At 40.5% G+C, this 25,683-nt stretch overlaps 1 protein-coding gene across 2 annotated transcripts; it reads left to right on the top strand.

Annotated features, from left to right (window-relative positions):
* Positions 1–4,737: 4,737 nt before the first annotated feature.
* arhgap40 (Rho GTPase activating protein 40) lies at positions 4,738–25,337 on the top strand. Of its 2 annotated transcripts, XM_086088046.1 has the most exons (16): positions 4,738–5,182; positions 8,318–8,530; positions 13,460–13,686; positions 14,920–15,140; positions 16,784–16,859; positions 17,007–17,128; positions 17,357–17,522; positions 17,785–17,876; positions 18,374–18,451; positions 19,548–19,704; positions 20,132–20,214; positions 21,718–21,924; positions 22,011–22,154; positions 22,343–22,491; positions 23,677–23,723; positions 24,189–25,337. In XM_086088046.1, the coding sequence occupies exons 2-16, from the start codon at positions 8,457–8,459 to the stop codon at positions 24,293–24,295; spliced, it is 1,950 nt and encodes a 649-aa protein (XP_085944172.1). In that variant the 5' UTR covers positions 4,738–5,182; positions 8,318–8,456; the 3' UTR covers positions 24,296–25,337. The 2 variants fall into 2 exon arrangements, with proteins under 2 accessions (XP_085944172.1, XP_085944170.1); XM_086088044.1 differs by lacking the exons at positions 4,738–5,182; positions 8,318–8,530 and adding an exon at positions 11,435–11,704.
* Positions 25,338–25,683: the final 346 nt, after the last annotated feature.

Genomic DNA, 25,683 nt, shown 5'->3' with positions numbered 1-25,683 from the left:
GCAAGACGTCTGCAGTGCAAGTCATCTTTACGAGCTCGTAAAAAGCTCGCGATGTCTCGGCCGGGATGCAAGTCGCACATTGAGCAGTATGGCGGAAACGCCAAAGTCACTCGTACAATTGATTGAGTTCCACTGCAACTTTCAGGCAAAAAGATTGTTTTTTTTTTGAATGCAAAGCATTATCGTGCAAAAATCTCAATGAGAATCTAAAATGAACTACCCGGGTTCTACAGCATATTCGTACATAGCACAGGTCCTTGTATGGCAGTTAAGAATGTTAAAGGTTCAATTAATTATGCACCTATTGGGGTGCATTTGGTTTTGACTTTCTTGTTTGTTTTGTTTTTGCTTATAAGCCAAAGTGCTCTTTTCTGTCTGCGCCATTAGAATTGTGTTCTCGTGTCGTTCTGGGAGGAATAATACTCGGCTTCTAAAGTACGGCCTGCAGGTCTGAACATTCCTTCGGACGATTTGACACTAAACCCAAACGTTTTTGCATTGGCAGAAATATTAACAGCATTTCTTCTAGTGCTTCCTTTTCTTCTCGTCTCGCGTCATAAACTGCCGACTTAATGGCCGTGACTGAAACGCTGAAGAAAGATGCTGTTCCTTTTATACTGCAGGTTTGCTTTCCGAATGGCTCCAAAAACGGTCAACTTCCTCTTCCAATAAGAGCTCACAAAAATGGCTCAGGTCTGGCACAGCTACACAATGTGGACACATTGACCTCACATTGCGCCCATTCATGAATTCTCTCTCTCTCTCTCTCTCTCTCTCTCTCTCTCTCTCTCTCTCTCTCTCTCTCTCTCTCTCTCTCTCTCTCTCTCTCTCTCTCTCTCTCTCTCTCTCTCTCTCTCTCTCTCTCTCTCTCTCTCTCTGATAGACAGACAGACAGACGTGTTAACTCTTCCACTGTGCCGCCTAAATTTAAATATGGTTGGTGAACTGTAAGGCCAGAGCTCCTTTTAGTGGCCACATTGAGAAATTGCAATGTTTTTTTTTTTTAAATGTCTCAAAATATGATGATCAATTAATGAGTTTATTATGCTGTTGTGAAATTAAAAGCATTGTCAACAGCGTTGATAAGAAGGGGAGATTAGTTTAAATGTGTAATGAAGGCGTCCAGACACTAAGGGGCGCTGTTGATTTGTAAGGTAAGGATGCATACCTGGTAACAGGTGGAAACACAACAGTCACCACGCGCCATAAAATTGAATGATACTGCTACAGTACTGTTTTATTATTATTATTATTATTAGAAATATAATAAGGATGATTTTGAAAAAGTTTCTGTAGCTGAGCCAGCAGAATTTCAAAATTGGACAACAAGGCTTAGCGTTCTGCTGTGTGGACTGTACAAGAACAGTGTGGAAATGTCAAATGTTGGGAGGTTTCCGTCAAACAGGTTCGAGTAAGAACATAATGAAAACAATCTTTTTAATTCCCTCGTCGGACGTCACGGCAACTCGTGCTACCGAGCTCGCCGGTCAGCAATGCGCGCTTGCCCCCTTCAAATGATGCCTAATCCCAAAGCAGGATATTGGAAGCAGAGGTTAAAAATAGAAATGGTTGTATGGCTCCCTTTGTCTGTGCATTTACGTAATCAGCAATTCTTTCGAAGCTTTCCTCTTTGTGAACCGACACACGAGATTAATCCGCTGCTAATCAAGCATTTGCGCACAAATGTTGACTAATCATTAGGATCATTTTAAAGGAGACAATGCGCTTTGTTTCACAATTTTAAAACAGTTTCCAGTTTTTATGAACATGGCATGTAACATAGTTTCACCAAAGTAACCCAAGGTTCAAGAATGAAACACTTTACCCACACCCTTTTTTTGTCTTGTTGAAATGAGTTTATTTTGAGTGATGCAACTGCAAGTAAGAATGTTGGGCCAATAGCAAGTACGGCTTTCATTACCTTGACAGTCAAAGGCGGAACCTCTTGTGACCAGCACAGAGCCCAGATGCTATAAGAAGTGAGCGCTTGTAAAGACAACAAAAGCATTTTCACTCATACAGGCAGCACTTCATACCTTAGTGTGTATATGGCACATGGACACATCGCCAAACACAAATACGCTGTCGATCTTATCACAAGCTAATCCCGTTAGCTAACGCTAATCTGTTCATCCAACAAAACTCAATGCAGCTCTGCTTACCTTTTGGCTTTGACATACAGTAGTCATTCAAGTGATGCTTCACCTGTAGGAAATGTGAGTTTTTTTCTAAATGATTGTTTTTCAGACAGTGTAGCGTTACGGCCAGATTGCAACCATTGCGTGAAAGTGGCTGTGAATGTTCGCCCAGTCTCGCTGGAACTAATTGATATGTGAATAATAAATAAAAAATAAATGCGATAATGTCTTGTGCAACGGACCTGAGCTCCAATGATGAACATCAGCATCTCGTGTGATGTTAGTTGATTGATTTTGAGAGTGGCCCAAAAAATTCTCACGTGAATATTATTATTACGAGCAAATGTAAATGTTTGTGTGACATCCAGCCAGCATTTCCTCCATCACGTTGAACGTTTTCGTTTTGGAGGCAGGAGAGCGAGCAGCAGATGGCCTGGCCTTTCTCCTAAAGCAGCTGAAGGCTTTAAGGAATTTAGCAATCCTGCTTAACGCACACATGTCGCAAAGTAAGTCAGCCAGCGTCCATAAACTTAAAATTGCTCTGAACTCCAACATAAGAAAATTTGTCAGGTTGACTTTGTCACCCATGTTGATGCTGTTCAATGATGTGAAAAAAATAGACTACAATAATGCCGGGTTTTTGTGTGTTTGTTTTGTTTTTACAGGCAGCTTGAAAGGGGCTTTTGTATCAATCGCATGATATTACTGCAGAATTGCTGGGCTAACGATTTCACTCCATTCATTGACAATGTGTTTTTTATGCAGAATCCATGGTCGTGTAAGGGCGGAAATGTGCCAATCAACTTCACACCCCCATCCCAGGCTGGTGCTGCTTATACAGAACAGCGATTCTGACTAAGGTGGACAAATTGTATTTTGAAGGCAACATGTAATCACTGTGTAAAAAGGACTTATGATGCCACGGCTCTGATACTACCTGTTAAAAAATCGCCGGCTTAACTTTCTTTGTAACCCCATTTCATATTTCTGCGGTTACTGTCTGCTTTTACAGGCATTGTGAAAAGGGTTTTTGTCTCCGTGGTATCAGAACAGCCAGACGAGTGGATATTAGCCCTTGCGAGGGTCCCTGAGATGAAACAATAGCAGGAAGAGAGCGGGCTGCTTTAAGACCCCCAGCGCCCTCCGCCGCTCTGTCTCTTTATCCATGCGCGTGTGTGTGTGTACATCTGTCTGGAATGAAGCGGACGACCTGAGAGGAGGGCAATGAAAACAAAAACAGGATGCCAGAGAGAATACATCAGAGCACATTCTCCACCTTGACTGCGCAGTCGCACACACAATTCAGCTAACAGCTAACCTTTCAGCCGCTCTGTGACGGATTTGCTGTATATGCGACGCAGTCAGACGTTATAGGAAATGAGCTGCTGAGTGGTCACAACATTAGACGAACCTGCAAGTCCAATGGCTGTTGCAAAAAAAAGCAGGATGTAACCTGTTGATGTACAGGTACGTTTTGTCATCACACTCACTCTCATGACATCGTGAGTCGTTAGGCAAAGGGTTCAGCACGACAGTCCAGATGTGTCGTCGTGACATATTAGGTATCAAATTAAATAAATAAATTCTAAAAGGAGGTACATGTTGACTCACAAGACTTTGATCAAGTGCGTGATTCACATCTTGCCAAATCTCGTAAAAGATAATGTTTTTATTTTAAGGACGTGTCAACTGGTCATTTCCCGGGTGTTTGAGATCCCTTTTTTTTTTTTTTATACACAATATATTTAGACTTTAATACACACACAAAAATCTTGTATTATGTATAAAAAAAGATTTCTTAATTTTGTGTCTACTGGACACATGCAAAGCAAGAAATTGAATAAAATATTCAAAGCTAGCATAAAATATTTGCACATAAATGTTTATATGTACAGTACAGTATTATGTATATCTAGTGCTATGGTTTGTATGTTTATGCATTTTACAATTCACCGATCTTAAAAAAAGGAAAATATGTGCAAAAAAATAAAATTATATATATATATATTAGAGCTGTCAAACGATTAAATTTTTAATCAGATTAATCACATCTTAGAATTTTGATTAATCATGATTAATCGCTTATTTAAAATGGCTTTTTAATCAAAATGTTTTGCCCGCCAAATTTATAGCGCACTTTTTTAACATTTCTAACATTTCTTCCATACTTTCATGTAGCATTTCTTGCATACTTTAAAATGAAAAAAAAAAAAGATCCCAATAGTTTGACATGAACAAATATTATCAATATCATACGCAAACATTTATTAAATGATTTACTTTAATGTATGTAGTTATGTTTATTGCTCAAAAACAACCTGTGCTAGCTTTAACGTAACCATCCGCTGTCAGCTAAAGGATCATCCGCGGCCAAAATTAATAGCGTGATTAACATGATTAATGCAATATTTCTTGTGATTAATTAATTTGTAAACGCTTTAACTTTGACAGCACTAATATATGGTGCTATAACCCTATATATATATATATATATATATCCTTTTCAAGTTAAAAAATGTGTGTTAGTGTGACAATAAATATTCTATTAGTTTCAAGTTAACGTTATAACTAATATATATTGTGATTTATTTTTTTTATGAATAAAAATACAATTATTTAACTATTTAAATGTAAGTAGCACTTATTAAAATGAAAGTCAAGCCTTGACTTTTGTTTTTATTTCATCAGAGGCCAAACTTTTATGATGCAGTGCATTTCTACCACAACGCGAGTAAACGCACTTCAATGTCCAGCAACGATGAACATGAGTATCTACTTTTCTATTTCGACTTTAATATGCAAATGTGGCAGGTGGAGGATGAGTGTAATGACGTCAGCAAGCAGGTGAGGGGACTGCTGGTGTAGTAAAGTCTCATTAGCATCACCATCATCTGGGAGGCAAGCAGGGAAAGCAAGCAGAGCGACTAAGCTCCACTTTTGCCAACTGTTTATTCCCATAGCGAAGAAGAAGACGAGCAAAAGTCCACATGGAGAAAGAGTTGAGCTTCCACACGCCTGGGATGGGGTCGCTGCTAATTCTCCAGGTAAGGGCGACCCATTTCCTTTCATGTTTACCTTCGCCAGCATGTGTTTTCCTCGTCAAAATAATGTCGCTGCGTTTGCGGTTGCCATGGTGACGGGCCTTTGAGCTCCAGTTTGTGTTTGCTAGCTAGTTAGCTAGCAGTCGTATTACAGTATTACAACAACAAGTTCTCACGAGAGTTCACTTTGGCTCGGAAAGGCCACATGTTTTCATAGGAGCGTGACTCGCGCTTCAACTTGGCCACTGTTTGATCGCACGACAGCTGTAATGAGTGAAACGAGCGGAAACGCGACAAAAGGCGTTGCTTTACGTCGAGCTAGCTGCGAGTTGATTACTGATTGCGCATGCGTGGTCAAATTTGAATTAGAACAAATAAGTCAAAATAACGGGGTTTGTTCACACTCACATGCCTCAACATCGAATCTAGAAGAGCTTTTATCCAAAAATTTAAAGAGATGATATTTAGATTTGATTGACACTGATGTATTAATTGAACATGTTTGTTATTGTGCGCCCATATTTCCCAATGTTTTGAGACAAGGCAAGGCCCCCCCATTTTACATTCGAAATATGTCACGGAACATCACCAAAGTGTCATAAAAAGTTGTGAATACTTAAATGATGATCATCTCGCCTCATTTGATTCAGATTTACTTAGTCGGTGTGAAATTTAGACTTCTCTCTTTTTATGTAGCGCAAGTCAAGTAAGCTTAACAAACTGAATTGGTGCTTTAATGTACCTCATGTTTTACATAAGGGCCATCTATATCTAAGCATGTTTCATCATACTTGCTGTAACTGTGAAGGAAACTTGTTGGGTGGTGCTGGGAATTGTGTGTGGATGTTTTGTTTTTTTTGTCAGCACAATGGCATTTGGTTTTAGTACACGCCGATAATTAAGCGTTTGCCAGACTCGTTCCCTGAACCGGTCGAGCGTCAATTTAAGTGAATTAATGAGCCAGCATAAATAACGCCATTGATGATAAGTGAGGACGCCCATGTTCGTTTTTTTGTGCAACAGCATTCCAACAATTTCCATTTTTTTTTTGCATCTGCCACCACATTCTTGTTGTCTTTAGCCACCACCCTTTATCCTCCTCTGTCACCGTGGCTCTCTTATCTATTTCCCCGACTTTTCTCCTGCCTCGCACGGTGTGCTCCGCTTTCCTGCCGCCGCCCTCATCCTTGACCGCGCGTGGCCCGCCTGCCAAGATGCGGATGAAGCGGGGCACGAGGCTGATCTGGCTGTCGCATGCCCGTCCGCGGGGGTCACGCGCAAACGTGACGTGGCCTCCTTCGGCACTCTCTCGCCTCCCGTTGCTCCGTAGCCGCCAGCGAAGCGGAGGCGAGTAAGGTCTGAGCCTTGTCTTATCAGCTGTGCCCTCCTGCAGGGAGAGCGGATACATTGTTTTTGGCACATCAAGGTCTTGTCGAGCAGAAAAAAGAGCTGTGTGGAATTTCTAGGTGGAAAGTGGTTGTTTGGGACAGCGGTGAAAAGTTTACGAAGAGTGCCGGTGAGGTAAAGCTAAATCCACAAACAGATTCTCGTGTTTGCGTTAATCTGGTCCTGGGAGGGGATTTGGCGATTTGCCACTAACATGAGAGTTAACCGCACATGTCGACGTGTGTGTGGTTTTGCGCTGCCAGCCTTAACCCGATGACCTTCCTGACCCTCCTGATCCTACTGGCTGTTCTTTTAAATAATTGCATGTTGGATTCAGGTTGAGGTTGTCAATAAGGTATATTTGTGTGCCCTGCAAATAGGTGCCGACCCATTTTTTTTTTTTGTTGCCAAAAGAGAGGTGGGATCGCAAAACACACATTTGGGGTTAATTCTCTAGATGCGCACTTGTCTGAAGTCTCGAGATTTTGATGACGTCATGCATTTATATCCCTGAGCTGCGCTCGCATGCTTTCACATTTCTTACCCAAAACCCCGTGTTTCAAAATTTAATCCTCACTTGTAATCGCTACCAAAACTCCTGACAGAGATTAGACAAATTTGGAAACAATTGTACCTGAATTATTTGTGTTAAATTTGGGACGCTGTATTGATTCCTAAATGATCTGTGAAATCAGAAGAGGACTGGTAGTCATCGTTTTTATGAAATAGAACGATTATCGACCGGGCCGATTATTGGTGCCGATATTCGTCAAAATGCCGAATATCGGTCTCGGCCTTTTTTTTTTAAATTTGACGGCCAATAAAAGATATATTTAAAACTCTGTTAACGTCAGGGAGCTAAATTTTCCATTTTCAGTCCCTGAGAACGCTCTGTGATTGTTTGAAATGATAACAAACAAACGAAAACATTTCAAATATTTCAACATTTTGGAAAACTTTATTTACTGGAGAAATTAATACAGAGCTTTTTAAAGATGTGCTGATGACCCTGGAAAGTCCCTGAACTTTTTGTTAGAAAAGAAAACAAATGAATATTTTGCAAATCTGAAAAGTTGTTCAATAAATTCAAGTTAAGAACTGGAATTTGTATTATTATTTTTTCACGCCAATATTTGTTTCCCTTTTACCTGAAATGAATATCGGCTCCAAATATCGGTCATCGGCCTACTTCGCTACTAATTATTGGTATCGGCCTTGAAATAAAACAACATGTATATCTATGAAAGGTTTTAAAGGTTTTCTTTCCCCCACGTAATCTCGACAAATTTGCATTACGCTACTTTTCTTCTACAATCTTTTTAATTGTCTTGGGAACAAACAAAGTGTACAAAAAAAAAGATTAACAATTGTCTTTGCGACCATATAAAGCATATTACAGGTAGGGCGAGGGTGTAATCGAGTTTTTAAATTCACTATAGAGAGTATTAAAAAAAATATTTTTTACATAATGCAAAAGCGACAATTTGTCATTGATCCAAGTCGTCTTAACTTTCTGTCCAACTGTGTTGTTAATAAGTGACATCACCACCAAGAGGACAAAAGAGCAGAGATCACGTTTCCACACAAATCCAAGCACTCTCTCCACATCACTGTTAAGTCAACCATTAAATATAATAAGTCAACGTGTTGCTGCTGATACCAAACACGTTTTGCCGACATAACTTCATCCGTACAGCTGGCCGCCCGTTCGAGCAGTCGGCACCTCACGCAGCCCCCCTTTTCCTGCCGCAGGATGCGACGTAGTGACGCTCGCCGCCTGGAAGCGTCCGGGCCGTCCTTGTGTTCGAGCGATGAGTTCGCTCGCTGAAGAGACTGCAAGGAAACAGCTTGCCGGCGGCAGGCGGTGGGGACCTCCGCAACCGTCAGCAGGATGCCGTGGGGGAGAGGAGGCGCGGTGGCCCTGCTGCTACTCTCGGCCCGAGGCATCGGGCGGAGCAAGGCCAGGTAGGATCAGGCTCGGGGGTCCGTGACCTACACTTGAAGATTTGGCAGGGGGGGTCGTTTATGAAGCGGTAGCTGTGGTTATTTTTGCTGCTTTGCTTTGTTTGAAGATGGGAGAGTGATTGAAAGCGCGTGTTTTTAGTATTAGTCTCCAAACCGTTGTCAAGCAACCCTTGATCAAGCATGCGTGAAAAGGTTAAGAAGCTTGCAGTGGAATTCCTCCACAAAGATTAAACCTTGCCTTGCTTTCGACATGAGCACCTTATTTTTTTTTTTCAGCGGATTACAGTATTCCTTGACAGAGCCAAGTCGGGGTTACTTTGTGTTATTGTTGTTATCAAATCGACCCCGAGGCTATTTAAAAAAACAAAACACATTTGACATTTTGTTCATTCTTTTTTTCGGAGCAGATGTAGTTTCCTGTGGGAGTGTATCGGCACTTCGAATAAAAACAATACCAGCAACTTGACATTTTTTGTACTTGCGGTTTTTGGCAATAAAAAAAAAAAGAAGGTCTGACCGGTTCCCCAAGACTGTCAGCTCATTTCTGCAAAAACATGAAGCATTTTTATTCTGAAGATACACCTGTTCAAAATATGCCTTAAAGTCACCTGAAACATGACACACATTGTTCAGCTGCAGTCCAAAATTACTAATAGTGAGTTTGTTTTTTTTTTTTAGTTTTTTCTTATACACCAAAGTTACATGGTTTAATCGGGCCGTCGTTCGCGCATGCAAATGCATTATCACTGTGTTTCAAAGTGATTCGTTTAGTTATGGACTTATTTTTGCACTTTTGTGACTACAGTAACCCCTCGCTGTCGTGAATAGTGAAAAACTCGAGCAATTGACGCCTCAACTAAAAAAAAAAGTTTGCAACCAGAGAAAGCCGCACAGTGGCCATTCAATGAATGCAGTGTGACCAAAAAATATATTATTTTTATTCTATTTATTTCATTTCTGTATATTTTATGGCATGCAATATTATGGAATGCTATTTTTCCTAGACATTACAAACAATTTCCCCTGATTTGGGGAGGAAGGCTGGAACGGATTAATGGCATTTCCATTCATTTCAATGGAAGGAGTTGATTTGAGATACAATTGCTTTGAGTTATAAGCGTGCTTACAGAAACAAAACAAAATTCTTATCTCAAGGCACCACTGTACTTAACACAAATTAGTGTGCTACTTTCCTATTTGAACTGCTTTGGCTGCATCTTAGGGCATTTCAGAAAGAGCTCAATACTGCAAATCAGGGAGTTTTTCAGCAGATACATCGGGGATAGATTCCACACAAGGTAAACGAGAAAAGGTGAATGGCAAAAAGAGGATCCTTTTCACATTTTATTGATGTTAAGTCAAGACTCAATGTTTTACATTTTATTGTCAATCTATTTCTGCATTCAAGATTAGGCCCCGACCGGTTTAATTGGCCGATGTCAATTTCGTTTTTTCTCCCCCACACATTACAATATAAAGACAAAAAAGACAAAGATAAAAACCATCAAAAATTCTTGTCGAAGTGTCCTTGAGCAAGGTACTGTACCGCAGTTGCTGCTGATGCTGCGTCATCAATCGGTTAAATGTTAAAAATTTACAAGTGAAAGCCTATTTACGAGTCAAATGTTCTGACAGTAATTCAGATCTTTATTGTTGTAGTGGAAGAATTTTTATTTATTTATTATTATTATCTTTGCAATTAATTGGCCTATTAATCAGTTATCTCATCTGAATTTTATTCTTCCAAATATCTAAATCGGCATTGACTGCAACAAAAAATCATGTCACTTAAACCTGGACATTTAATGAAGGTATTATGATGTTGACAATTTAATCCTGAGATATCAATTGACATGATTTCCTATGGGATTTCTTTTTTTTTTTTTTAACTTAACATTGCGTTTCATCTTAAATCTCTCACTCTACATTCTTGCGTAAATTGATCAACATCACAAGCTACAGTGCAGGTTTCACTTGAATTCCCGCGGTATTACTTACAACACATTGTTTGAATTGTTCAACTGTCTTGTATTGCGCAATACTCAGCCACGTCATACAGAAATAACGTACAGATGCCAACGAGAGGTGAATGAAAAATTTGCATTTTTAAAGGGAGTAATGTTTATACCGGCTTTTCCATTGTTCAGGTGTATGTGATGTGGTCTTATGATATATTTCGATTTTTTTTTTTTTAAACATACTTGGCAGGTGATTTGTCAAATGAAAGGTAGGAATGAGAGTCATTTCACCAAAAGGGTTTCACACGCGGTTGCGCTTGAGCAACAAGTAAAAGCTTTTCACCCTACTTTTTTTGCCTCGCGGGCCTCCTCGCTGTCACACAAATGATGTCTACCTGTTGCTCACACTCAGGTATGCATGCAGAGGAACTAAGCCGTCAGGTATGTCATGTTGAATGGAAATTATGAAGCAATTAGCATTGTTGTCGGTTTATTGTTGCTACAAGGGGAGTAAACACGCTCGTGCTTTGATTGGTTTGTTTGATTAACCAAAAAATACGGATTTCATCGTGATAACGTGACTCATTTTTAGACAAAGAATCGGTGAGGAAAGCACAAATAGAGCCATGAAGAAATTAGGACATTATGTCCCTCCAGGTCCAATATGCACTAAAGTGTCCCATAGGGCTCATTATTGGACGCTAACTGTTTGTGCCTTTTCCCAAGCCCCCCCCCCCCCCCCCCCCCCCAAAAAAAAATTGTTCCCAAGATGTGAGCAGGAGAAAAGTTGCAGCATGTAGCTTGGAAATGATTTCACAATTATCATCCATTCAAAGGACGGCTCGCGGGGCGTGTCGCCTTGCAGGGTGGGAGGGAGGTCAGGTGAGAACGATGCCTTTACTTCAAGGCGCTGCCCCTCCCATACCGCATTCTGCCCAGTGAAACCTTTACCAGAACTTCCTGTCGCCGTTCAGGACAGCGATCCTAACCCACTCTCGCATGCTGTGTTCTGGAGCTCGGTTGCGTGCGCGGGACTCTTTTAATACCTGGATTCCTTTGGCGCCGTGAACATGGGAGGCAGGGAGGAGGTGATGGTGACCAGCGTACCGGGGCCCGCCGTGCGGTTCACACGCTGGAACAATATCAGGCTCCGTCCTTCGCAGAAACCCATGAGGATCCGAAACATAAGGCAGTCCTCGCAAAAGAAGAAATGCAGGTAGGAAGTCAAGTTGCTGGATTTGATTGAGGCGCTGTGATCTTGAATCGTCAGCATTGACCATAAACAGGTGTGCGGTGACAAAGTGCTTAGAAAGTGGACCATAAGCATAAATAATACTTACTCTTGCCTAAACAGGACCGGCATTGATAGAACCGCCACTTAATTAGTTGGTATCGTTCAAAAGTTGTGTCGGGTTGTAAAGGGTTGAAATCACTTCAAACGTGTTATTTGTTGCACTCTTCGATGGGTTACAGCACCTTTTTTTTTTTTAGGCAGATGAGAGAAAATGGACAATTTTGCACTTTCTTTCCAAAGCAAATAAACTTGCATCGTTAAATGTAAAAGCTCCCACATTGTAAGTGACAAAATGAGACAATGTGTTGATTAATCAGCAGGAAATAAGCAATTCAGTTTAATTTCCAGCAAATACAACAACAAAAAAGGAGTGATTAGTGAGGCAGTTAATGAGAAAGTTCATTGTTGGTCCGTGCTTGCTTGTGTACTGATTCACGACTTGCTGCTTTTTTTTGGCAATAAAAAGCTTTTATTGAGTGGCGTTTATTGGTTGAAAACAGAAAAATACACATCAGAGATGATTTCCTTACTGACAGCTCGCCTTCACCTCACCTGACGTAGTTTCTCGGTGTTAGACAAAGCTTCGTCTTTGTTTTGATAGGCTTGTCGACAATTATGTTTCTCGGCTCGTGGTTGGCGATCCAGTTTGTGCCTTTTGGAATGTGACTGAGCCACACGAGTGGGATGACTCAACTGGTTACGTCCTGTCGCTCTGCCTTGTCTCGATGGCATGCACAGCATGTCATTAAAGTACAGAAGCATAATTTGCATCGCTATAAAGTATTATTTGTTGTAGGGCGCCGTGACCTTATGCACGATATTAACGTGAAGGCTTTTTTTAATGATTATTATTATTATACCCATCATTGATAGATTCTTGGCCATTTTTATTTTTTGTAATTAATATTTTGAAACTTATTATTATTATTATTATTATTATACCCATTATTGATAGATTCTTAGCTATTTTTATTTTATTTTTTATTATTTACTAATTGTGCTCTTGCAATTCCTCTCACAGTTCATTTAAAATTCCAACTCGTCTACAGAAAGACACATAAACACTTCTTTTTTTACTTACTTACTTACTTACTGCCCAGAATGGAATTATGTCTTAAAAGTTATCATTAAAAAATTAGACCTAAACAAACTTAAAACAAATCTTTGTCAATATTAAATGCATATGTATTGTTCTTGAAAGTTGAATGCAACTGAACATTACAAACAAGTACTGGTATCAGCATCTGTTATATTATGCACATTTTAAATGTTCAATTCAGTGATTCTTACACGTACCACTAGAGAGAGTCCACATGCCACACTTTGAGAATCATTGCTTTAGTGCATATATAGATCCACAAGAAAAGGTGACTATATATATTTTTTTGCCTCATGTGCTGCATTGACTGTTTACTTGAGGAGGCTCGTGGGAGTTTACGTCCTTAGGGTGACACCTAGTGGTGGTCCGACGTCTTGCAAGCCACATTTGCCAAGAACAATAGACACTCCCCCTCCCCTTCGGCATCTCCTCTCCATCCCGCTCCTTTTGTCTCTCCATCTCTGTGCCGGCTCCTCCGTCTTCCCCGCCCCTCTACCTCAAGTTCGTCCGCGTCCTCGTCGGCCTTTTGTTTGCATGCACGCCTGTGATTTCTTTACGTGTGTGTATGTCTGCGCCAGAGATTCCAGCCCCACCGAGATGAGCGTGGAGCCCTGGGCCAGCCCGCAGGACCAGGCCGCCGCTGAGCACGGCGCACACACGCCGCCGCCCTCCCAGGAGCAGGAGCAGGAGCAGCATCCCGACAAACACTGCCTCGACTCCTTCTGGAAGGAGGTGGAGAACATCCGCCTGGTGGGCGGCCTTGCGGACCCCGACAGCACCCGGAGGGATTCCAGACAATCGGAAGGTAAAAGATTGCTAATGGCCACTCGAGTACCTTTTTGCCTTCTCGCTGCTCAAATGATGTTTTTCGCCGTGGCAACATATCAGGTTTCAGAGGAGAGCACATTACCATGACGACACACACACCCAGTGGCGAGGGGGGAGACGGGGGGGGGGGTGTATTTACTGTTTATTGTGTCCACGGTCAGCCAATGATGTGACCCATTGTTGTGTTAAAGAGACACCCTTGTTGTCTTGATTCATCAATTGGGAATGAACAGTCCACATGTGGCCGCATGCTGCTTTGTGATGCCACATGCAGGATGGTCACATGACTTTCTTTGTGTAAAAACTGGCCTATGATACCTTATGTACAGTATCTTTAAAAAAAAAAGCAGTTTTGTCAGAAGGTATTTGTTTTTCCTTGAACCTGCTAACAAAGCTTACTAATATCTTCCTGTACTTGCAGTGTTCTTGCTATACATAATTTTCACAACGTTTTGTAATCCATACATTAATCTGTATGATAATGTATGGAAATTTGAATGGAACGTTACATACAGGGGTTCCTCAGAGGGTATTTTAAAACTAATGAAAAAAACAAAAAAAACATTTCTTAATGTCGTTAACAAAGTAAAATAAAAACAAAAATGCTTTTTAAAAAAACGAAATCTAACAAACGACATAATTATAATTATAGCGAAAATGTCCTTCGTTTTAGTCTTTGGTAATTTAATACATGAGCCTTTGGGGATGATTTAAAATCTGATTTGTAGTATTCTTATTTCAATATTAACCGGAATAAAGACGTTTGAAAGTGCGTCACACAAAAGTGATGTCATCTAGCAGCAGCCAATAGAAGAGCACCGTCAGATGATGTCGCTCCGAGGCGACAAATTTGCCTGCTTGGCTTTTGTCTCCAATGGCTCGGCTTGCCTGCTTTTTCATTTAACTCAGCCGAAATGCAACACTAGGTAAGAAATGTGTTACTTTTTTTTTAAATTTCATTTTACCATTGTGTTTATTGAATTATACACATAAAAAAATACTGAAACTAACTCAAACTAAACTAAAACTAAGCATTTAATACAAAAAAAAAACTAAAACTAATAAAAACTAACAGAGCCACACTGAAAACCAATTAAAATTAAATGAAAATAAAAAAAACTCCCCCAAAAATAAAAACGAACTAAAATGCAAATTCCCAAACTATAATAACCCTGATCTATGCACCTCTATTGTTTGTGTGTCGTGTCAGAGGGGGAGCAGGAGGAGCAGTGGCTGGCCGATGCCGGTCTGTCCAACCTCATCGGCGAGGGCAGCGAGGATGTGGACAACGCCGTGCTTCTGTCCACGCTAACGCGGACGCAGGCCGAGGCGGTCCAGCGCAGAGTGGATTCCTACACCATGTCCCTGCGCAAGAGGAACAAACCGACGCCGCGCCACGTACGGGAAATCTTCGACACGCCCATCCGTCAGGTGAGCTTCAAGCAAATTGTAAAGAATCTTTTTGTACGGCACACTTTTTCTATTTCCTGATGACATAACCACTTAACGACATAACCGCAGCGAGTACTGCGTGTCTGTTCTGTATTTTTTTTGCAAATGCATTTTTTAAGTAATAATAAAAAATCTAACTTTTATATTGCTTTCTTTTTTTATTCAAATGATAAATGTACAGCACTTTGTATACAGCAATGCTTGTTTTAAAGTGCTTTATAAATTAACAAAAATTATAAATATAATATATATAAAAATATAATATATGTAAATATTACTTAGAATGTAAAAATATAGAAATTATATAAATATTATTTTAAATAAAGTTGAGTTGAGAATGATACTTCTATTGTGTAACAGCCTCCATCACTTAACATTTTCCTTGCAATTTACATTTGCTTTATGCTGCATGTATTCGCTATTTGTCAAAAAAGTAATAAAAACTCATTCATTGCCATTGACGGCTATAGACGTCAAAAAAAAATGAACTATTTCTATTAGTTAAACATTTTTTTCCACTTTTGTTAACAAGCGTGTGAAAACCTAGAATTTTTTTTATTGTACATTTAGAACAGATATCAAATTTGTGATTAATCGTTAACTAATGAAGTCATGCAATAAATTATAATTAAACATTTTAATCACCTGACACCCCTAATTTTTTATAATCTTTGGTGAATAATTGTTTTAATGTTATTAATCACATGACTTCAATAATTAACTCACGATTAATCACAAATGTTATATCTGTTCTAAATGTACAATATATATATATTGTTTTTAGGTTTTCATACTCTTATTAACAAAAGTGGAAAATTAATAGAAATAGTTCAAATTATTTTTTGACGTCTATAGCCGTCAATGGCAGTGAATGAATGATGCATCAGCTTAACGGATGTCAGGTGAGCTGTGCAGGCAGTGTGTTATGAGAATGGCGTCTATATTGCGACATGGTTTTACCGGTCATTGCAAAGCCAATTACAGGCACCACCTGGTAAGGTAGGACAAAAGGAAGTGAATTTTTTTTTGTATTACTTTGATGTTGTATGTCTATTTATATTTCAATTGTTTACGCTTATCTACACTGATGTAATCGTAAAATCCTAATGAATAAATATGAAACAGTCAACGGGGGCTATTGTAACTGCGAGGGGCCCCCCTGTGTGTGCGTCACTGCGAACAGAGCACACCTGCATCAGTATGCAGCTGTGGACAATAAAAGCAAATCCCATGTAAAAGGTCACGCTTTATCTTCTCTTTCCATAAAGGAACGGCACACGCTTTTCTCGTGATCCTTGTCATTTATCCACTCAAATGTATTCCCGGTGGCGGACGACTGATATTTACAACTGCTGCTCCATGCTAAACACACAATGAATCACACAAAGGGTATAAGTGCGCGTTTGCATAATGTTGCAAAAAGGATTCACAATTTTAGTGGATGCGTACCGAGCTCATGCGAGCAATCGTGGTTGTTATCTTTTTTGGAGTTGTAGACAAGTTTTTCCCCTCCCACTTCAATCACAGTTATCAATGAACATAACATGATGAAAGGAAACTACTCCGAAGAGCCGAGATTCAAACCCGCAACCCGATGACTGATCAATACTATCTTCCGCCAGGGTTTGTCCGAGTCTCAGCATAGTGAAGAACTGGCCCAGAACAGTATGGCGTCCGTCTCCAAAACGCCAGCCTCAGGTGAGACCTTTGACAAGGGAAACGAGTACGTAACTTGGAATCAAGTCATGAAGAAAAACATCAGTCGGTCTTGTAATCAATAAACAAACAAGTAGCTTGATTGTCCTGACACGGATGTCGATTTGTATCCGTTTGTCCCTCGGCCAGCTCCCAAGGAGGAGTTCTTCTACACCGACGTGGCTTATTGTGAACAGGCCTTCATCTTCCTCAAACAGGCCAAACTGCCTCAGAACAACATCCAGCGGAGGCGGGAGGACGGCACCTTGCCAGTAAGCATTTTGTCACGCTGGTTCCCTCTTGCTTGGAAATCCAAATGATCACTTTGGATGTACAGATATTTGTTGGAGAAAAAAAAAATCCATTAAGATGCCTCTCCTTTTCTGTCGTCCACCTAACTAAGGTCAATGTCAGTATGATCTCATAGCTAACTTTTTGTCCCCCCCCCCCCCCCCCGTCTTTCTCTTCACTGCCATTGTCTCGCCGCCAATCTTCACCAGCGGGTGGTCCGGCCCAAGTGCCGCCTGGGAGTCACTCAGATTCAAGACCTGTCTCACGCTGACATGAAGAAGGTGCGGCAATTCGCTCTCATCGACATGACGGCGCTGTGCGACATCATCGGGCTGGAGATGAAGCGGCACAAGACTGCCAAGAGAAAAATGCCAGGTATGGCGTCTCGCGCACATAAATCACATGAGGAAGATTTATATCGGCAACACATAGTTTGCGTTGTTTCCTATTTGTCAGCCAGCGAGTGATTAAAACAAAAGCAGGACAAGTTGCTCTTCAGCTTCCTGCGTAATGACGCTATTCTAAGTACATGAATTCATTGTATATATTATGTAGGCAATCCGTCATTTACAATCCTAATGCTACAGTAATGCAGATGAAGTTCAAAACTAAAGAGGAGGTGAATGTGTTTTATCAGAGAGCCCGTTGTTCGGCGTGCCGCTGGCCACGCTGCTGGAGAACGACCAGAAAGTCAAGGTGGCGGCGACCACTCCTCTCCTCCTGCAGGAGGTACGACAACACGTTACAGACAGTCTTGGAAGTTTATGTATGATGGATGCAGCATATTTCCCACAGTATTAAAAAAAACAAAAAAAAACGGTCATTGTGTAATTACAAAGGCATGCTAGGTAGCGCTAATGTGTCTAAAAAAAGAAGAAGGGAGGGACAGTTTTTCAATTAAAGTGATTGTTTGGTTTATGGGCGGGAGAGAAGTCACAAATGTGCTGTGCCTTGCAATTAAATAAAGTGGAAGGTGTTTGTAAATTTCCCAGATGCAAAAAGTATTTTTGGAATACTAAAAGTCATCATTTCGTAAACAACCAAACGTTTAAAGTCACAGGCCAAGTGTTCGGGTAAAAATCCCACATGTCTTTTGGGTTTGTGTTGTGTGATCAAACAATGGAGCAGCAGTGCTGAGAATCACCAACAGGGGTGACCTTGAGATATGTCTGCTTCGTGCTTCCATCTCGTTGATGCCTGAATCTCTTTGTTCTTGTCTCTGTCAGCTTTTAACCTTCCTGGAGAAGAATGGAGTCGATTCCGAGGGCATCCTGCGGGTTCCGGGATCTCTGCCTAGAATCAAGGTAATCAGTTAGATTATCTAAGGCAAAAACAAATTATTGGTTTGACGCATAGTGCAAGTTCATCTCCCACATGACGATGAGTAATCAAAGCTGCCAGAAGAGGGCGGTATTTAGCTCTCAAGGAAACAACCTGACAACGGTGCTGTTTTCTTTTTACGGCCTTTTCATGCCAATATTTACTGTAATTGTGACATTTTGAGGTAATGAATGACACAGTGCTAGTATTATTATTTTTTTATCATTCACTGCCATTGACGGCTATAGACGTAAAAAATTAATTGGAACTATTTCTATTAGTTTAACATTTTTTTCCACTTTTGTTGACAAGAGTATGAAAACCTAGAAAAAAAAGTTAACTATTGAAGTCATGCGATTAATTACAATTAAAATTGTAATCGCCTGACGCGACTTAAAGATTATTAAACATTTCGGGGCATCAAGCGATGATTAATCGCATGACTTCACTAGTTAACTCACAATTAATCACAAATTTTATATCTGTTCTAAATGTACAATAAAAAAATCTAGGTTTTCATCCACTTGTTAACAAAAGTAGAAAAAAAATGTTAAACTAATAGAAATTGTTCAAATGAATTTTTGACGTCTATAGCCGTCAATGGCAGTGAATGAGTTCATACGTAGCTTTAGTATTCTGTTTCAGTCATTTTCAGTTAGGGCCACTGTACATTGATTGATGATGCATGATGTGGCAAATGACAAATTATAGCCAATCAGAATGTCGTCTTCATTCTCAACCTACTTTGTGTAGCGACCTGCGTCTTCTTTGACTGACACTCCATCTTTTTATTGATTTAAAAAAAAAAGTGATACGGTACAACATATTACATGAGGAGCCCCAGATCGCCATACGGGCTCTCACAGTTGACATTGCAAAGTGTCTTTATCGCCCAATGTGCAAGCGGGAGTGGCCAACTCTTTTATTGATTTTTTTTTTTTTTTTTTTTTGCGACGATTGAATCCTTGTCGCATTCGGAAACATCTCACAGTTGATGCGACATGTATTTTGAATGTATATGATATTCTGTAATATCTCCAAGCCATGCAAATGTTGTCAAATCCCGTTGCCTGCCGCCAGTTGCTGCAGCAGAACCTGGAGGCCAACTTCTACGCGGGCATCAAGTGGGATGACGTGAGTCCCAACGACGCCGCCGCGCTTCTCAAGAAATTCATCCGAGAGCTTCCCGCTCCTCTGCTCACCGCCGAGTACCTCAACACCTTCAGCGGCATCAGAGGTCAGAAGAAAAACATTTTTACTTTTTATGTTCATTCTGGGGGAGTGCGTTAAAAAAAAATCCCATCGAGAACATTTCCCCCCCCGAAGGATAAAGCAGCTCCATGTTTGCATCTTTTGTCACGAGAAAGGTGTAACAATCATCCGTTTTCATCCATTTCAATAAAACGCGGATCAATATGAGGATCATCTGATTAATGGCTCACTGATGGAGACTTGGTGAGGAGGTTGGTGTGTGATAAAACGGCAGGAGCGAGCGCAGGCATAAGCTAACAAAGCTAATGGCCCCTTGTCACCGCGCCATCCATCTTGAGACATCCCATTACTCTTCCACAAACACACAGGAAATGAGTGCGTGTGTACATGTGTGTGTTTGTTTTTGTGTGTGTCTTCAACCTGTCTCACCTTTTGCTCTGTTCCTCCACCAGACATCACCGAGCTCAAGCAGAAACTTCACGTGTTGAACCTGCTCATTCTGTTGCTGCCTGAACCCAACAGGAACACTCTTAAGGTACACACGCACGCACGCACGCACATTTTCATCACATGGAACCGAAATATAAACACACTCATGACATTTTTTTGTTCTATTGTGTTGGGAACAAGACATTTGTTTTTCCCGTCAAGCCCCCTCCACATTCCAGCAGTTGCCTAGCAACTGTTTTTGAATCATACAAAACAAAATTGCGTGCTCGCGCTTGAGTTGAGTACCAGAAACACAAACAAGACGAGTAAGCTTTTAGCAAATTAAAGTAGGCGGAGCACAGCTTTTGTCTGCTCGGTTTGCACACACCGGCAATGCCGGTTCCGTCTTTTATCATGCAAATAGGGCGAGCGTGTGGTAAACTTTCACCCTGAGCCGAATTCGCGTTTGTATAGCCAAATCTGTGAAGTGGCTAAGTGGCGATTAGCATCAGAAGATCAGACGGGAGCGTGTGATGCACCTGCAGAGAATGAGCAGCTGCCCTCCACCTTCCACAGCTTATTGTCGTCACTTGGCGTTTTTTATTTTTTATTGACTGCAAAGCATTGGCTTCGCAATGTTGATGGAACCTCCACCTTGGCTACACAACCAATTGAAGTATCAATAATGTGTTAAAAGACTGCTGCTATTACCTTGATTGTTGGCATTTTTGCATTAGCTCTTTTTTCGACAGTTTCTTTTCTAAGTAACCTGAATTTATCTTCTCACTAATCTAGTCATATATAAAAATAAAAATAAACATTAAATGAAAAAAACGGTAGTTATGCTAATCTATGCTAAATCAGTCAACTACAGTAAATATTTTACACAAAATCACTGTTGATTTTTCCTATCATCTTTTATTATCTGGGAAGTCAATGATATGTTATATGTGACCTCACTAGTCTAAACATGACATTCTGATTACTATTACATTTGTGGAATATGAGTTATGAAGCAGAATCCAGCCGTTTTAATCCATCTCCATCTCTTGCTGTTGACTGAAGATGACATCACAATTGCTAAGGGCTCGGGAAACAACCAATCACAACTCACCTGTGTTCTAAAACTGAACTGTGATTGGTTGTTGCCCAACACCTGAGCAACTGTGATGTCATTTTCACTCGACAGCATGTGGCATATATTGGCAGACATTGATCAAAACTGCTGGATTTTGCTGCTTAACTCATATTTTACTAATGCAATATTAACCAGAATACTGAATTTAGACTAGAACATATTATTGTCAACAAAAAAAAAATGGGGTTGATTTCCACTTCCTCAACAAAAAGTGCATTTGAGGTGCAGTTATTACTGTTGTCCACTTGGGGTCGCCATCCTCAACATATCGTTGCAAGTGGACTAGATCCCACATTTTGGACATTTGTATGCTTACAATGTGAACAGTTTGCAGGAAGGTCACCTTCTTGTGTTGCACTTCGCAAGCCTTGTGTATAAAAGACCTACTTGGACGAGTTTGGCACCTTATTGGATGATCTTGAACAAAAGACTTGAGATGCTTCATTTGTGCACGTGTGCGTCTCCTCTCAGGCCATCCTGGAGTTCCTCAGCAAGGTGGTGTCCCACGAGAAGAGGAACAGGATGAACCTGTGGGCCGTGGCAACCATCATGGCCCCCAACCTGTTCCTTCACAAGGCCGTGCCCAGCAGGCTGACCGAGGGGGCCGAGAAGGGCCAAGTGGAGAAGGCGGCTGACGTCATGAGGCTCCTCATCTTCTACCAGGACCTGCTTTGGACGGTGCGCGGCGGCCCGCTGCTTGTCGCCGAGTTTGTTTACCTCATTTGATGTGAGCTCACGAGATGTGATGTCTTCCCTCCACGCAGATTCCAAACTTCGTGATGAACCAGGTGCGGAAGCTGAACGAACATAACAACCGGCGCTACCAGTTTTACGATCGCCGCTTCAAGAACCTGCTGAGGAAGAGCCACGCCGACAGCAAGGAAAAACCTGATAAAAATAGCTCAGAGGTTAGCTGTCAGTCAATCCTCAACTATTCACTGTTTTTATACTCTGGCCAAAGCAATGAAAGTATCATTTTCGCTATTGGTTCCTATTTTTATTTTTTTTGCATTTATTCCAATGTGAGCTTAGAATGGAAATGAATAAAGCAAATCGTATCAAAGTCCGTTTCTAAACGCGGTCCTGCTCCCTGCAGGCACGCCGCACGGTGAAGATTCACATCGGCGATCAGGTGAGCGGCAGCATGGACTTCCACATCGACATGGAGTCGCGGGCGTCCGACTTGCTGTCCCAGTTTTGCCGCCAGTTCGTCAGCCCTGAAACCGGGAAGGGCCAACGGCGAAGGTACACCGCAAGTGCTCGGCTTGAAAGTGAAAGAATAGAAGGAATTTGGATGGATGGAGAGAACAATGTGCACGACGATAACAAGAGAAACAGTGTTAGTAGTACAATATGCTAATGACGTGCAATGGTGACATAACCTGCGTTATAACTAGTCACGCAAGGCAGGTGTAAAAATCACAATACAAATGAAATGACAAAACGCATTGCACTGCAAAAAGGACAGTAGAAAATTTAAGGAAAAAAATACAGTAAAATAAGAAAATGATTACTTCAAATAAGCAAAATTATCTGCCAACAGAACAAGAAAATGTTACTTAAATTTACCTGAAAATAATACTAGGCCCATATCAGCCACAGCGTGGTCTTGAAAATAATAATTTTTAGACTAAAAACGAGTCATGTTGACTTTTTTCAAGCTGTAATAAATGGAACTATTTTCTTAAAATACATAAGTATTATTTTACGCTTGGATGACTTAGCCTGAGTGTCAAGCAGGCAGATAACCCATTTTTATTGTCTTTAACTCATTCTCTGCCATTGACGGTTATAAACGTCAAAAGATCATTGTAATTGTAATTAATCGCATGACTTCCCGAGTTAACTCACGATTAATCACAAATTTTAAATCTGTTCTAAATGCACAATGAAACAAATGTGGGTAGGTTTTCATACTTTTGTTAACAAAAGTGGGGAAAAAAGTTAAACTAATAGAAATTTCTGACTTTTATTGCCGTCAATGGCAGTGAATGAGTCAATATTATCCAACCAGGGATTGGACCCTCAACCTTCAAGTCTGAGGGAAGCACTAGAACACTGAGCTGGTAGTGGAACAAGGAAAAATGTGCTCAGTAAATATAACAAAACGAACCACTTAAGCTATATTGCACTTTTGTCTAATTGTTTTCACACTTGTATTTTTCTATTTATCTTATTACTATATTATGCAAAATCTCAAAATAAGAAAATTCAATTAATGAAACCCCAGTTCAGGGCCTTTTGATGTTGGTTACTGGCTGTTCACACTCAACGCCAAGACTGCTTCACCAAATAGAATAATTAAGTAATAAGTATCTTAAAACAAGAACAATGAATCAAGTCTGACAATTTAAATTTTAAGTAAAAAATAATTTAAGAGCATTCCGAGCTTTGAACGTATAATAGAGCACATGATGTTTCTCTTTCTAGGAATGGCACCATGGAGTGCGCCCTGTACGAAGTGGGAGGCAACATCGGTAAGCGTTCCAACTTCTCGCACCGCCTCATACTGAAAGCTGTTTTCAACATTTTTACTCCCCTCATGCTACTAAAGTACCAAACCAAAATTATTAGTATTATTTCCAACCCGAATTATGAGATTCACGTGCGATCACAAAATGGCCGATAGCCATCCCCTCCATCCATTGAGTACATTTTGATTAGAAAAAACTGTAATTCACCATTTTTGCCACTGGGTGGTGCAATGACACTCCTGATGGAGCCATTGCTTTCGTCCACTCTGTATTGGAATGCATGAATAATACATCGTGGGTGAACATTTCTAATGCAGCTCTTGAAGTGGATCTCATTAGAATGTGCAGGTGTACCTAATGACTGAGTGTCAGTATATAATATCAATTAATTCACATATTTAAAAAAATAATAATAATACGTATATACCAAGCAGGAACCAATGTGTTGTTTTTTTCTGTCTGCTTTAGGTGAGCACCGCCTGCACCCCGACACACACCTTCTGGATTTGTACAACAGCAACTCGGGAGGCGAGTGGGTCCTCAAGATGAAGCCCAACTCCAACAGAGGCTTATGAAAGGATGAAGCCAAGACGAGCAAAAGAAGAGTCAGCGGCCATTTCGCGGTGAGAGCAACAAGGCAGAAGCATCCAGATGGAGGACAGATGAACAATCTGCCGGGAGCAAAAAAAAAAAAAAGAAAGAAAAAAAAACTCATCATCACCATCTTCCCCGCCTCCACCTCCATGTTTCTGCATCCCTCCATCTCCTCCTCTCTTGGACGTGACTCGTTACTTCCTGCTGAAGGACCTGCTGCTGCATTGACAGCAGCAAGAGAGAAAGAGAGAGAGAGAGAGAGAAAGAGAGAGAGAGAGGATCCCTGGGCAGTTTTGGTGCGCCATCTTTTCTCTCCGGCAATCATCGCCAGTCGAGAGCGAGCAGATGGGCCCGCAGAGCACCTCTGGCTATACGTAGTCAGTCTGACACACACACAAGCTTTGTGCATCCCAGCTCATCCGTATACAAGGTTTCAGTGCCTTGCTCAAGGGGAACAGGAAACACTCGTTTTTGCTGCATAAGTGGCTCTTTTTGCTGACATATCTTCCGACTGAGCTACAGTTTTTTACCCGTTGCACTAAAACAAGACGAGAGTGAACCTTTTTTCCTGCCAGTTCACTTTTTATATCATCCCCTTTTGAAATTGTTATTTTTAATATGCTTGAAAGTTAACAATTTTTTTGATGGCACATGCATCCTGGTGAGAATAAAACTCACAAAGTTAGGAAAAAAATCACTAAATTGGGTGTACGTGTCAAGATTATTATTATTTTTTTTAGTATGGCCCTGAAGCCAGTTTTACTTATTTGGTTGGCATGGCAACAAGTCTTAAGATCCTATGCCTGAAAAGACACATAGTATGGAGGACCTAAACTGCCAAAATTAAAAATAAATAAATGTATAAATGACTAAAAGTGAAAATACGAACAGATATAAAAGTAGAATTCAAAAATGAAATCCAAAAAATAAATATAAATGGAAATAAAAACAACAAATAAATAAAAATAACACAAAAATAAAAAACGAGATTCAAAAAATTAAAATACAAAAATGTCGACATAATACAAAAATAAATATGTAAATGGATTTAAAACATCAATCAATAAATAAAAACGCTGCTCTCACATTTATTGATTTCATGGAGATCTCCATGCAAGCCGGCGAGACTTCCTTGTTCGCCGACCCGCTCACTCCAACAGTGGAGTCCAACTTAAGACACGCTCATTTGAATAACATTTCGACCTGACAACGTCTGCAGCATTAAATAAATAAATGGGAGTGCAAAGCGTTTTTATGGATCGGTTGATATTTAATTATATTTATATATTTATTTTTGTATTTCGACATTCATGTTACTATTTTTTTTTATCTTGTTCTATTATTTTTGTATTTATTTTTACTTTGGTTT

Source organism: Leptonotus elevatus, chromosome 10 (genome assembly GCF_054856555.1).
Source record: "Leptonotus elevatus isolate MCC_2025b chromosome 10, RoL_Lele_1.0, whole genome shotgun sequence".
In the NCBI taxonomy this organism is placed as follows: Eukaryota; Metazoa; Chordata; class Actinopteri; order Syngnathiformes; family Syngnathidae; genus Leptonotus; species Leptonotus elevatus.
The sequence above is the reverse complement of the archived record's forward strand: the minus strand, read 5'-3'. Positions and strand labels throughout refer to the sequence as shown.